The following is a 15327-nucleotide window of genomic DNA, read 5'->3' as shown; positions in this document are numbered from 1 at the left end:
AAGTAAATATTGAAGTAAAAGGTGCACGTCCTCTGAACTTAATTTTATTTGAGAAAAAAATTAAATTTTTCTTTTAGAGTTCCATATCCATAAAACAAACCACAACACTGAAAAAATTCACAGCACATTATTTAAAGTAGGGTAAATTTTCTAAAATAGGAGCTCCTGATTTTCTATATTTCTCGAGATTCAGTTTTTCAAAAGACAATATTTTTTTCCAAAAAACAAAAAAATAAATATTTTGTGAATTAATTTTGGAAAATATCATGGAAACTGCTCCTCAATTAAGAACTACTAGACATCTGTACGTTGTTCTTAGGAGCAGCTGTTTCCATAGCTAACACAAATTTACAAAATATTGACTTTCTATAAATTTGAAAAACTTTTGGTTTATGAAAAAATTACATCTCAAGAACTATTGCTAACTATGGTGGACATAGTCATCAATTTTGACCAGTAAATATATAGTTTTCATTAAAATAATAAAAATTGGGTTCAAATAACAACATCCTCTCCTCTCCCTCCCTTCCGAGCTCTTGGATTTAAGGTAAACATAGCAAATTCATGATGATTTTACTTAATTATGTTAGAATTTGTAACTAAGCTTCTTTTAGAAGAAAATTTGATATTCTAACTAGTTTTAAGTCAATTTTATTGTCATTCAGTTATTCAATGTCTCAAATCTTCCACAAGACAGGATAAAGCTTTGTTTCATCCTTTTTATTAGGTGTTGAGAATCAGCAGGTAAGATGAGAACTTTTGTAAAATGAGAAATTAACTGTTGTAAGTAGATCTGTAAACACATGGGACACCAAACTTTTAAGCCTAACGATCTACCGTAAGTCTCAATGGTCAGCTCACATCAACATTGCTCGCATCTTTATGTGTACCGGTGATTATGTTTCCTAATTTACCATTGAATAAACATGTCTGATTATTATTTTGTATGATTGATTTAAATTTTAAATTTAAAGAAGTTATTAAAATAAACACTAATGGATATAATAATTATATAAATACAACAAGAACAAAACATAAAAAAATATACATAGTTATGCAAGCTTGCATGGATAATTATTATTAGCAAGTATAAAGAAAATTGATAATCAAGGAGATGGAAAAATCATTAATGTTTAAATGATGTTAAGGAGGAAGTTTTATGAATGGATATGAATTAGGGATTCCAATTTTTATTTAATTATCCTTTTTTTTATTATTAAAAATTTATACAAAACAAGAACATGTGTAACACAAGTATTAATATTCTTTTTTTACCATAATAGCAAATGACTTGAAATCAAAGTAAATATGTGGGGTCCACTGAAGGTGTTTTTCACATTAGCAGTATAGCCAAGCGATGATATAGAATGGGGAGAACCCGCTTCACCAGTAAAGAATTCCAAAATGAGGTAGCTCAGATGATGATGATTTATCAAAGGAAGGAGTTCAATGGGAAGGGATGTACAAATTGGTAGGTTGAGATTTTGTATTTAACAGGTTGAGGATAAACACAGGGTGAGGAGGTCAATTATGTAGGAAAGTTTGTTGCTTCTTAATGTTGGGAATATAAATGCACCAAGCTTCGGATACTGGGATAGAGCCAACTTTGCTCGGAATAATAGTGAGAGCTTTGGGAACATTTGGAAATATGCAAGATGAATCTTATGAACCAGTTCATAGATCTCTTCAGACTCATTTCTTGTTCACCAGGTTGTCCTACGTATACTAGGCATCCAGTCATAGGTGAGGAGAATGAATTTCAGAATCTTAGGAGCTGTTTAAGGATTGATATGTTTGGGGGTTATTTGGGAAATAGGCTATTCAAAGTTAGCTACTCATTCAAAGAGACTCCTCTAAGTTTTTTATGGTGTTTTAAAATTGAAAAGGTATGTTGATGTTACTCATTAAATAATTAATCAGTTTATTATTTCCAAGTTATTAAATTGGAATAATCCATTTTCATATTGACAATTAAACATCTAGTATGATTAAAATTTAACTATATTGAATAGGAAATTTTACGAATTCTTTTATAAGAACGATTAAAATTTAACTATATTTTTGCATATCCTTTTTAATTAATACAATTATAAACAATCTAATTCATGTTTTTAAACCTAAAAATTGACACTTCAAATAATAATACAACCAGATGTACTGTAGTTTTTATTTTGTTCAGTTGGCATATGATACGCTGAATTACTAAGTTCTATTCCAGATCTATCTTATGTTTTATGTTAAAGAGAAAAATGGGTGTCATAGTTACCTCACTAATTTAGAAATTTTTTATAAAAATAAAAGATAAAGAAATTCTTTAGACTTTAACATAAAGGGTGCGTGAGTTCTAGTGAACACGAAAATTACAGTTATTGCATAATTATGTAACATGCATGCTTCCTAACATAATTTCAAAAGGAAAATAAATAATTTATACACATAGAAGTAGGATTGAAATTATAATTAATTAAGGCCAAACAAAACTTCCAAATCAAATGCCTAGCATATCTTAATTATTTTATTGGTTCCAGCAATATGACTAATACTTTACTGCTACAGTAATTCTGAAGAAATATCAAATATCATTCATCTAAATAATTGTGTAGATCAAACATACTGAAAAAAATCTAGGCATTCAAAAGACATTTCAAGCAATGCATACGTTAAAGCTAACAGAAATCTTACTTGAAATCATGAGTTAAAATTAATAAAGATAAAGATCTGGTAACATTAATCATACCTGATTTAGCTATAAATAAATGTAATTAAAATTTACTTCAACAATATAAATTGTATTGTTGAAGTACAATACAATATATATTGACAAGTAAAATTGAGTTCTGACATATCTTAGGCTTTACTCAAGAAGACTATTGTAGATCTGAAATAATATGTAGATAATTTTTTTTTTTTGTATTAAGGATATAACAGAAGAGTCAAATTCATCACAGAAACTCAATTATGGTATTTAGGTTCTTCAGCACAGTAATTCATGAGCTGCATCAAATAAATTTACATGACCAAGTCCTATATCCAGTGTAACTTAGAACAGAAATGAACTGTTGTTAACCTGGATGATAACTGAATACCATTAGTCTATATCCTAACTGGAGAAGCATAGAACGAGTGGGAAATAAATGCATTATCAGGTTTTAAAAAAATCAAATATACACAATGAACTTTAAATGTTCAACAAAGGACTCTCAGTTATATTATATATGTTTGACTTTTTTATTGTTGAACTGTAGTCACCGCTCATGCTATTCTTCTCCAATCAGAACACAGCTTAGGCCACAAGAGTGGATTCCATAGGAGCATTTTGCAAAAAAGAAATTTTTTGATAATTCCGTATATTTTATATCTATATAGTCAGAAATTAAGGGTAGCAACAGACACATCATCAATTTCTCCTGATTTGGAAAGTTATTGCTACCAAATGGATAAATCAAATAAGGCATTCAAAAAACTGAGTCCAGTGCTCTTCAATAAAAAGCAAATAAATAATATAGTACTACATCAAGCCACACCTGAAATTGGTAGCTTGCCAAAAAATCACAGTCACTGCTGAATATGGCACAATTATGATCCATTTCCTTTAATCCAATACATTTTTAAGAGAGAAAAATCTCAGAATAAAGCAAGTGATGTCATTTATTACGTTTTCACCGCTAAAAGTGAGCTATTTAAAAAAAGCACTATCATTCTGCTTGGTAGATAGAAATTATCATATGATGCTAAATAAGTTTATTTACCATTATCCGGAATAGTTCTGATCACATTATTCCAGAAAAACAGTGTTCTACTGTGACAATAAAAATTAATATGTTGAGTAGATGTTAAGTTAATGATTTAACCCTTTTGGGACTAAATAGTGGAAGCGCTTCAAGACCCCAACAGCCTCAAACTGCTGACTCCACCAGCCTCAATAAATTTTGGTGATATTCAGCTTTTTCTTTGCTAATCCTTTTGATAATAATTCAATGATCTTGTAAAAAATAATACATTTAAAATTGTAGGCTTAAGGTTCTCAAAAAATGTGCATTTAATTAAAAACATGCTTTGGTGAGTAGACATTATAACAATTAAGGTAATACTCACAAGCATTGATAGGGCTTTGATATCTTAGTCTTAGAGAAGGTTGAGAAGAGGCTGAAGGCGACCTGGAGGCATTTCTCGGATCTAGCTGCCTCTGCCGCATCAATCTCTCCCGTTCCTTGACAGAGGCCAAGAACACGCGACCCATACCAGAAGACAGTTTAGACAGCTCAGCTTCCTCCTTCTACGAATAAAAGAAAAGAAAATTGAAAATTCAGTATTTAGCTAATTATTATTCAATATAAAACATTTAACAAATTATGTATAGATATAACATATAAATTCTAACCTTTAATTTAGTTTCAGGAGGTTTTGTAGAAGCAGAAGTAGTGTCTACTTCATCTTCTTCTTCGGAATCAGGAACTCCTTTATAAGAATCAGACCAACGTCGACGTCTCTCTGTAATAAGGCAAGAGTATGAAATAGAAAAATTTAAATAAGTGAGGAATGGATAATTACAATTATTGAACTCACCAGGATCAGTATAAGGATATGGTGGAGCAGGAAAATCATCCCTTTCGATTTTAGGTTTTTCATTGGGACGTGGTGGATGGGCATCAGGAAAATGAGCAAGCTCTATGGGCTCCTCATTGTTCATGTGCGGAGATTTTGGTCTTGTCTCACGGAGACTTTCAACCAGTCCTATCATACCCCCGCTCTGTCGGGACCACTTTCCACTACTACGTAAGCCACCTCCATCTGTAAAAATGAAAAGAAGGAATAAGTTCCCCTGAGACAAAGAAGATATAAGAAACAGATGAAAATAAGCTTTAAAACAAATAGGAAATAAATATTTTGTGCAAATTTTCTCAACTTGAAGATTATTACACTTTAATTTTAACCACTTTAAGCGTTAAACACATTAGCCTATTCTTTATCACCTTTCATAAACTAACAAATCGATAATAAATAGGCTTTGTTTATTAGTTAAAGCGATTGAAATAAAAGTATAATTGTTTATTAACCAACTTAAGCATAATAGCCTGTAATAGAAAATAATTTTTAAACCTCAATACATCAATTTTAAAGGTTCCTTAATAATGGCTTAAAGGCTGAAACATTGGAGAGAAATAATAATGTTTAAGTTTTTGTTTTCAATTCATTACCTAATTCAAACAAGAAGTTAATGTATATGTTAATAAATTAATAAATAATTACTATAGTTTAAAAAATTTTCCCCAGAGATGCTGTTTTTTTTTTTTCCCTTTAAGGGACATTTCTCTAACAGACTAAATATCATTTCCATAGTTGTCTGTTATAAAAAAGTTTCACCATACATTCTATTTTGAATGTCCAACAAACATATTACCTTAGTTACATTTAATCATATGAACACTTGATTATCTACTCACAGGGTGGTCTGTGGAAGTGTGGAGATACTGGAGGTTTGTCGTAGGGCTCAATAGGTCGCTTGAGATACGCAGGCTCTTCGGTAAGATAGCTATAGGTGTAGATCCTGCTGATGTCGGAATAGTCCCTCCTATACTCACGCAGTAGCAGGCCAGGGCTCCCTGCTCTCTGGGTCAAACAATAATATTAATAAGATAAAATTAAATGATAAATATTTATAACATAAATCAAAGGTACTAAAAAAATTACAGTAATATAGCAATCTCTCTTAATATTGATATGACAGAAACAAAAGATTAATTCAAATTTGAACGTCACTTTAATATGTAATTTAACAGAACTCTTTCATTTTTAGAGATATATCAACTGACCGGTAATCATGTACTTAAAATAATAACAGAAACAGAATGGAGGTGAAGAATGCCATCTGAAATTTTAAAAATTAGCTATGCCATTCATGTTGAGATATTGCTGTGGACAGAAAGAACCAAAATATTATGTTAGGATACAATTCAAAGTGATTTTAATGTAATTAAACTTTTAAATTGATAGAAAGAAAGATGAAATTTAATTTAAATATTATTGGATGTTTTTAATATTTATTTAGAATCTATAAATATGTATAAATGTTAATATAATCATTTCTTCATTATATTATTGTAATATTCATTACATTATAATATACCATAAGATTCAAAATTTGTTACAGGATATTTTTTTTTTGCAATTTTAAGATTATTTTTTTTTAATTTGATGTTTCTGATTTTCATTTAAAACTTGTAAATATGTATATAAACATTTATTGCTCCTTCTTGCTAATTATTTTTAGCTCATATGTGTTTGATCCTCTTTCATTTTATTTTATTAGGAGTTAGTCACCTTATGGTTTATAATTGTTTTCTTTTTATATATAAATTTTATATTAATATTTTATATATATATGGTTTTATTTTTATTTTTCCTCTTTTTACAATTTTTGTTAATTATTATTGTTTCATTTTTTTTTTATTTCCCATTTATTATTTTAGGGATAGTTAATAATTTCAATTTTATTTTTTCAAATCTTGTATTATGCTCTAAGGCACTAAAGCCTATTTTCGAAGCGATAATATATTTGGAGTCAGTTTCCACCAATCATTCAAAGAGTCATTCATTGGATATACCTCTAAAAATACAACTTCTTTTGTGATAGTACAGCACTTACGAAACTCTAGCAGACATAATATTAATACAGCTCCACAAAACTAATTTCCCAACTAAGTAATATTTAAATTGCTGTTTTTCATGTTACACTCTTAATATACAATCATTATTTTATATCACAAGCCTAAATATATTGGTAACAAATATCCACAAGCCTGACCATAAAACACCAAGTAACAGAGACATTATGAACAATAAACCAAATCCATAAAAAATAAAACAACATAAATTAAGTGAATTGGGTTGACATTGACAAATGGAAGATTACAGTTAATCCTATACACCCCATGAAACAATTTAGAAAATAAACGTTACAGTAATATATAATATAATATAATGCTCATGTACATTCCATTATGAGTGAACAGAAAGTCCACACGATGACAACCCTGATGAATATTTAAATTTAGGCCAAAATATCATCACAAATAGAATTGTTTTACTTAATTGTGTTCACTACTACTCTTCACACCCCTGACTATCTCTTCCTGTTGTCAAGTTTGTATGCTTGATTAACAAGTTGACTGCCCACTACAAAATAACATATAGTTTTTGTTGTTGCCTACAGCAGGTTTTCTAGTATTTTTTTTTTTTCAAGTCCCGTAGTCGTGCAGCAACAAAGAAATTTGTATAAATCGTGAAATATGGTAAGTTAACAACTAGCATTTAAAAATAGGAGATAACTCGTAGCAAACATCCTAGGCAAGAATGCAAACTATGAGTGATCTCACAGTGAGCATCCAACATATAAAATATAAATAAATTCAGAAAATCAATTTTAACATGAAAAATATAGCTAACGTTATCTTATTGACTCAGGAAAAAAATAGGAGTTTATTTAATTCTATGAGCAAAAACAACCTGTTCTTGTTTACAGGTTTTAAGATTAGTTGAGTAATGAGATTCATGAGTAGATGGAATCTAAAGCTTACCTTTGATGATGATATTTCTCTATAACATTCGTCCAGCTTTTTAATAGGGAAATTGTTAAGAGGTGAACCTTTATACTTTTTATTTTTTAACTGGATTCTTTAAACTGATTTTCTATCATATTTAGAATAATTATATGATTTACTGAACAGTTAGCTAATTGATCAAAATCTAATCAAGCAGTTAACCCATACCAAATAAATTGGTTGAATAAATAAATTTGCAGATCAAAAAAGCTAACTGTATCATTGAAAGGGCTGGCTTATCTGGCTAGACAACCAATTTAATAGGTTTTATCTCTTTTGAAGATATTAATTTTTAAAAGATTAACACGAATATTTTATAAGAATTGTTTTAATTAAATAACCAAAAAATTAGTAAAAGAATGCCCCAACTTTACCAGAATTCTTTTTAACACTAAGGAATCGTTATGATCAAATAATATGAAATTATCTATTAGGAATTTATTTAAAAACCTAATTAAGTAAATAAATAAATGAAATATATGCCCTAATCGCACATAAATGACAGAGTATGATCAAATTTAATTTTATTTACAGCCCAAATCGTTTTCTGTCTTGAAAGTTGTTTTAAACTCAAAATAAAGCTATACGTTCGTACGATATAAAACCTTGGTCTAATGATAAAACTATTTTGGTTAAATTTCTAAAAAACATGCAAGGATGCGATAAAAATTGTAACAGTCATGAAATAGACACTTACTGATTTTAATGGAAAACTGACGATTACATAAAATAAATAAAACCGTGATATTGGCAACTACTTTATTCTACTTTCTAACATCTAAATAACAACCAAAATACTTTTTTCTTAAATAAAAATAAGATAACAATAACTACTCTAAATCATACCTTTCGATCTATGCCGTAGAGGGAACCATTCAAACTAGTTGCTTGCGATCGAAGAGACAACTGGAACAACACAACACAAGTGCACACCACAATAATTTCCACTTGCCAAATGGAAAGTTAACAAAAAATTAAATAAAAAGCATAAATAAAAATCATAAAAACAAAGAAAAAAAAAGTTGCATGGAAGTATATAAAGAAACATGCTTCAAATTTAATATAAAACAAAATTTTAATTATGCATTTTACTTTAGCAGTCTGATATCACACAAGCAAAAATTACATACTAGATAGTGTAATCTGCGTTTAAAATTATCTGCTTAGCTAAATAGATAAAAGGACAAGAGCGAACTAAAACCTAACAAACTGATATTACCTGCATCTCACTATTTGACATTCTGTCGAGTTCAGTATGAGAATGACCGTTAGCAAGAGATTCCGTCTGGGGTCCAGGACCACACCTAGGGTGCCAAATGGCTGAACCTAAACAAAAAGTCATTTTCTATACCATTCATAAATATTTATTTTTAAACAGAAACACAATCAAAGAAGATTAACTAAACAGCAACATTTTCATTTTATTTTTTTCAATCTCTTAGGAAAAATAATCATCTATTTTCATTTCTTTGCTCGAAAGGTTTAGAAAAATAAAATAGTGAAGACGAAGCGTTAAGGGTTTTATGTGTCCTTGAAAGTCAGTACTTAATATCTTTTAGTAAAGAATTCTTTCTATAATAATTTTGTTATATTTACACCTTTTGGTTTAAGGGGTAAATCTACAAAATCTAAAATAAAGTACAAACTTATCAGAAAAACTATTTATCAACAACCAATAAATATTTTACTAATACATAGTTTTTCTATTTTACCAGTTAGTAATAATTTTTACTTTCACTTATCTTCATATTGAATATATAGTAAGGGAAAGTAATTCAATCTTACAAAATTTCAACGGAAATACATGTTTTGAGGTACCCTGAGTCCAAAAAACCAGATCTCACAAAATGTTTCTATATATGTGCGAACAGCCAAGCTCAAAAACAAAGTTGTACAAAACTGAAATATTTTTAAGGTGGGTATATAATCTGAGATGTGACAAATTTTTTGATAAAATTGACAGACTAGAAGTGCCATTTCATAGAATCAAATTTTCACATTTTATTGATTCTCTCAAAAACAGCTATAACGATTTTGATTAAACTTGCCATGTCAATGTAGAATTAAATGGTCTTTAATATTAGCTAGGTTTTATCCTCATTAAAATAGTTTTATAGCGCTTAAATGACAATTTAAAAAAAAAGAATTCTCCTAAAATATCTTTAATTTGGATTATTTGCTAAAAAATAAATAGTTCTCATAGTTAGCAATAATAAACAATGTATAAATACAAAATATTAAAGAATTTTATGAATAACTAAAGGGGAAAACACGAGGGATCCGATTCAGACATGAAAAGTGGAGGCCACCTGAGCTTTCCCATTTGCATTACGACGTTATTAAACTTTCGCATTCTTTCCAGGTACAAAATTTATATTCGTTACTCCCAGCTCAAGAAACCCCTAAAATTTGAATTTTTAGAGCATTAATAAAATAAAAATTATTTTTTCATGATTTCTACCTTACCTAGTCTTAAGATTTTTTTTTTCAAAAATCAAAAAAATAAATGTAACTTGTACACGAACCCATCAATCTATGCAATTCTTTATGTCGTATGTAGGGGGGTAAGTAAAATTTTTGTGATGAGTGCAATGCACCAATTTTTTAAAATTTGTTTACCAGTTACTAACAAATAGTTTATCTGCTATTTTTGTACTTTTCTTGACTGCTACCTGAACCCTCTTCCTTCAATGTACTAAAATTATAAATTGTAACCAGCAGTCAGACAAAAAAAAGTAAAAACGTTTTAAGTTGATGATGGAGGTGATAATTCTAAAATATCTATATAGAAATATAATCCCTGGAACTGTGTTAAGAAAAAAATAAGATATAATTAATTTTAAAAACATGAGTGTTGTACTTTGTAAAAGAAAATGTGGCTTAAGTTGCTTTTGAAACATTAAGATTACATAATCAAATCATGGTATTTACTTCTATGTAAAAGTCAGGCCACTAGTTCCTACATAAGGAGAGGTTTTCAGGAAAATCAGGTGAAATACATCTAAAGAAGCTTTGAAAAGTATAATATCACTGCTGTTTGGTCAAAATGTTATAGGTTTATATGAAAATAAGGATTTATATTTTCTTGATAAAAAAAATACAGGTTTTTTCATTGATAAAAATAGCTGATTTCAGATGAGTCATATCAAATATTGTTGCTTGAGTTGCGATATCTCGTAACTCAGAAAAAAATCTTTATATCATTTTAAAAAAATAAAAATCAACACAATATTAGAGACACCTTAGTAGAATTCTTGAAATAAAAAAATATTATAAAGGTATTCTACAATGAGATGGTCGTGATAATATATATCAGGAATGATGCGTAGATTGCTTTCATTTTAAATCGTTGAAAAAACTTATTGTTGATTTTTTCGGACTTCATAGATATCACAGCTTAAGCGACAATGATGACTATCTATATTCAATTAAATATTTTATTCATTTATTTTTCTTGTTATGGTACTCTTTAAATTAAATATAGTCTATATTAAGTAAAAACTTATCTCAGACTTGAGCGGTTTGTACCAATAAATAAAGCAGAATTGTTTAGTGAAGAAGGAATACAAAATTTATTTTTGATAAAATAATGTATGACCTAATACCAGTTATGATCTAATATATTAATAGTTTAGGGGCAACAATGTGACAATTTTAAATATAAAAATTTTCCAAAAACGCTTTTTGTGTCTTTATAAGGTTATTATTGTGTTAGTTTGTCTAAAACCATAATTCCAACATAATTATCTATACTTTTCATATTATTTTAAATAAGGATCGTAGAATTTTTTTGAAACTGTTCTAATTAAAAATTCACACCATTTGATTTGTCATCATATTCTTGTTCCAAGACCTCCATATATTCAAATAAAGTGATATAATAAAAATTAAAATAAGAAGAAAAAAATTTGGAAAATTATTAAGCACATTTCATCATAAAAAAAGTAATTATAACTCATTTAACTTTAATTTTTTTTAAATAATTGAACATCACATACCCACTAATTACAAAAATCAGTGAAAACTGAAGGAACCATACATTTATAGTTAAAAGAATTAAAAATGTAAAAAATTTCATAAAAGCAATTTGTAAAGTAAACAAGATAAATTCTTATCAAGAGCATTAAATTCACACAAATTGTTTTTTTGTTTTTTCGGGTTTCTCAATTTCTGTGAGTGGCCAAACCCAAGGTCATCAGATTGGGTATCCAGGTCAGAACCTTTCTAAAATTTATTTTTAAGGCAGAATGTCCCCAAAACTATTTCAAAACTGTGATTCATACTAAGCAAAAAATATAGATTTTTTTTTTATTTGTAAAATATTCAAATGAAATATAATCACACAAAGACTTCAAAATACTCATAAAAATTTCTCATAGCATTTGGAAACTAATATAGTAATTATAAGCAAATTAAATAAATTAATTAAACATGACACAATGAAATATAAAATAGAATTTGCCACATAAAATTTAAATAAAGCAAATAATCTGCATCATAATTAATATATGAAAGATAAGTTTTCAATAATGCAATTTACAACTAACATGCATTAAGAATCATTGAATTTTAACAGCTGTTGATATAGAAGAGAATTTAATTAGTTTATTATACAACAATAATAATTTATTTATCAATTTATCATTTAGTGTGACCTGCCTTGGCACAAATAAAGAGTAAAGGAGGAGGGTGTTTATAATACTTTATTGCATTAAGAATTTTTTTTATTTATTCAAGTGTAATAAATTAAAAAATCAATTAATTTTTTGATTAGGGATAAAATATTTATGTTTTACAGTTTTTTTATACATAATCATATCACACATTGATATTACCTTGTAAATACATTTCTTCGCCATCACCAAATGGATCACCACATTTAGTACATCTTGCACATGTTGGGTGGAAATGATGATTATCACCTGCCTAAAAATTAAGATAAAATAAAAAATAAAAATTAGCTGCATTGTCTAAATGTATGCAACACATAAAAACAAAAACTTTTATCACCTGTAAGACCTTGCCAGATATATAGCGGGTGCAATAGGCACACTTGACCCCAAAATGTTTTTGATAATCTTTTTCACAATAAGGAACACCATCCCTAAAAAATATTTGAAAAGGAAGATGAGCGAAAATATGAAGAAACTAATAAATACCAGGATGAAAAATTGAGACAAATCAAGAATGGCTTCTCAGAAACCATTAAAACTGTTCCAAGTTATACTCATACTTATAAAAAAATCACCTATCATGTCTTATGTTGGTCTAGATTTATATATTTGGAAAATGATAAAATGTTAATATTATTATAAATGATTATATATTTCTGGTTATTTTTATATTATTCCTAGTTGATCTTGATTATACTTGAATTAGTATGGGATATTTCTATTAAAGTTTGGTAATAACTACTAATTTTACATCAATTTCAATAATAAGAAAAAACATAAGCTAATACTTCACAGTGGTGTAAAATATATTTCCACTAGCTTCACGAAGAACACAATTAAAGGTTCTCTCTTTTACGAAAATTAACTTTTTACTGAACAGATTTAAGTATAAATTCTAAATCTACTCAGTCAAAAAATGAATTGTAATTTTCCTAAAAGAGAGTACATAAAGTTAATGGAAATATACGCCACTGTGAAGTAAGCCATCGATATTTTTCCTTAGTTCATTATATAAATAGAACTGGATTATTGATTTTATAGGGGAGAGTACAGCACAGGTTCAAGCTGCTAACTATGTTAGTTTTCATTTGATGAAAAATAACATAGAAATTACAGCGTATCCATGAGTATTGGGACAAATATCCTCTTAATTAGGACAAACAAGTTTGAAAAAATATAAATACACTTTTTTAAAGTATCAGTGTCATCATATAAGTATAAAAAATAATAAAAGTAAAAATCAAAACTGTTTTATTTTGAAAGAATTAGTGTGTATTTCTTAAGATGTATTAGGATCAATTTCAATTCTGTGAATAGTGCAGCTGTAAAGCAATGGCAGTATGTTTTTATTGAAGTAAGGTGTCAAATTTTCTCTACTGTTAAGACTTGGTCCCTTAGCATTTTACAGATACAAAACCACTACAAAAATCAGGACTGACAAATTATGAAATTGATACTTACTTTCCCATGTACTCGCCATGAAGCGGTACTTCACAGTCGCTACATTTAAAGCACCAGACATGCCATTGACGATCTAAGGCTATTAACGCCTGACCCTCTTTTAATTCTCCATGGCATCCGCTACATTCTATAAGGAAAGTTACCGAACAAACAATTACCAAAACCTTTCTTCATAGGAAAAATTAATCTTAGGTAAAAGAAAAGAAATTAATTCTGGGTTGGTAAAAAGTTATTTAAAGAAGGAATACCAAAGCCCAATTAATATCAGTAGACCTAGCTAATAAATAGTTATGAAATACTTGAATATTATATTTATTTAATCTATTTTAGTTTTTCATATTTCTCATAGTAATTCCATTATATTTATTTAAACTTCTTATATCTTATATTAATCTTTTATCTGTTGTCCTTAGACCAAGTGAAAAAAAAACGACATCAACTATAAAAATGCAGTGTTTTAATTATAATTGTACCCTAACCATCATTTCCTAGATTTGATCATAAGTCAACTCTCCATTATCTCTATTACTTTTTAACAATACAAATCTTTTTCAACTAAGTATTCGTATGATTCAAAATTTTACTCTTATTACTTACGAGTAAATAAAAAAAATCAATTAAATTTAAAAAGAAAATTACACATTGAAATATTAATGTAAAACATTTATTTAAATTGATCATATTAGAAAACCTATTCGGAACAAAGTAGCATAAAATCAAAATTATGTTGAAATAAGTTGAAGATGACCAATATAAAAATATCTTTTATCTGATAATAATAGACCCTCAGTAAGCGGAGAAAGTAGCTAAACCAATAGTCATTTATAAATAGTAAACAAATTGTAGAAATTGATAAAAAATAAAATCAATAATAATTAAACTAACCTGTAATTGACTGGGTTTGTATATTGTTCTCTTCAGGAAGATTGCTACATTTTGAACATAAAACTATTTTTCCTGTATATGTAACACGCTCACCACTAGGAAAGGCTTGTCTGAAAAAAGTAACAACATATGTTTTGATACTAAAATAATAAACTAATTGTTCAGTTAATTTGAACTATCAATTCAGTTTAATGTGCCATGCTTATAGAGCTTGGTAAACAATCCACAGAAAATGTCAGTTATATGAAAGATAATTTATACTAACTTGCATTTAGCACAAGTAAAGCAAGCTTGGTGGTATGTGTTGCCAAGAGCCGTGACCACTTCGCCCTCAACGTATTTTCCACAAGTGGCACATTTTGTTCCGAATCTTGATTGGTAATCTGGAGTACAGTAATACTGGCCATCCTTGCAAAAAAATCCTCCTTGAGCAAGAGAGGACTTACAAACTGAAAAATTATAAATGTTTATAAAATATATAATTAGTATAATTACATAAAAACATAAGCAACTAAACATAAAATTTATAATTAGGGAATAAAATAATGTTTAAATACACATAAATATTTACTGCAATAAACCAAAAATACCATAGATATGGAACTTTAAAAATAAATCAGTTTATAATATTTTAATCAATAATGTATGAAGAGATATAATACCTAAACAAATATTTTAAAGCTAATGTAAAAATTCACAGTATATAT

The 15327-nt window shown here is 28.1% G+C and overlaps 1 protein-coding gene across 8 annotated transcripts in view; it reads right to left on the bottom strand.

The window, feature by feature from the left end:
- Unc-115a (Uncoordinated 115a) overlaps nt 1-15327 on the bottom strand; it is a 34164-nt gene that overhangs the window by 15959 nt on the left and 2878 nt on the right. For 5 of the 8 annotated variants that reach the window (XR_001342601.2, XM_014415400.2, XM_067050056.1 and 2 more), the window contains exons 4-14: nt 14886-15069; nt 14621-14730; nt 13736-13862; nt 12612-12705; nt 12437-12527; nt 8821-8927; nt 8448-8507; nt 5445-5610; nt 4567-4791; nt 4382-4491; nt 4096-4276 (exon numbers count right to left, since the gene is read on the bottom strand). Coding sequence is in view for 7 of the 8 variants with exons in the window: in XM_014415400.2 (XP_014270886.1) it covers nt 4096-4276; nt 4382-4491; nt 4567-4791; nt 5445-5610; nt 8448-8507; nt 8821-8927; nt 12437-12527; nt 12612-12705; nt 13736-13862; nt 14621-14730; nt 14886-15069 (1455 nt within the window). In the remaining variant the exon portion in view is untranslated. Of the gene's footprint in view, nt 1-4095; nt 4277-4381; nt 4792-5444; nt 5611-8447; nt 8508-8820; nt 8928-12436; nt 12528-12611; nt 12706-13735; nt 13863-14620; nt 14731-14885; nt 15070-15327 lie in introns of all 8 variants that reach the window. The other 3 variants (XM_024364358.2, XM_024364359.2, XM_014415402.2) reach the window with 2 other exon arrangements.

Source organism: Halyomorpha halys, unplaced genomic scaffold (genome assembly GCF_000696795.3).
Source record: "Halyomorpha halys isolate HHAL.00 unplaced genomic scaffold, Hhal_1.1 Scaffold100.1, whole genome shotgun sequence".
Taxonomy (NCBI): Eukaryota; Metazoa; Arthropoda; class Insecta; order Hemiptera; family Pentatomidae; genus Halyomorpha; species Halyomorpha halys.
The sequence above is the reverse complement of the archived record's forward strand: the minus strand, read 5'-3'. Positions and strand labels throughout refer to the sequence as shown.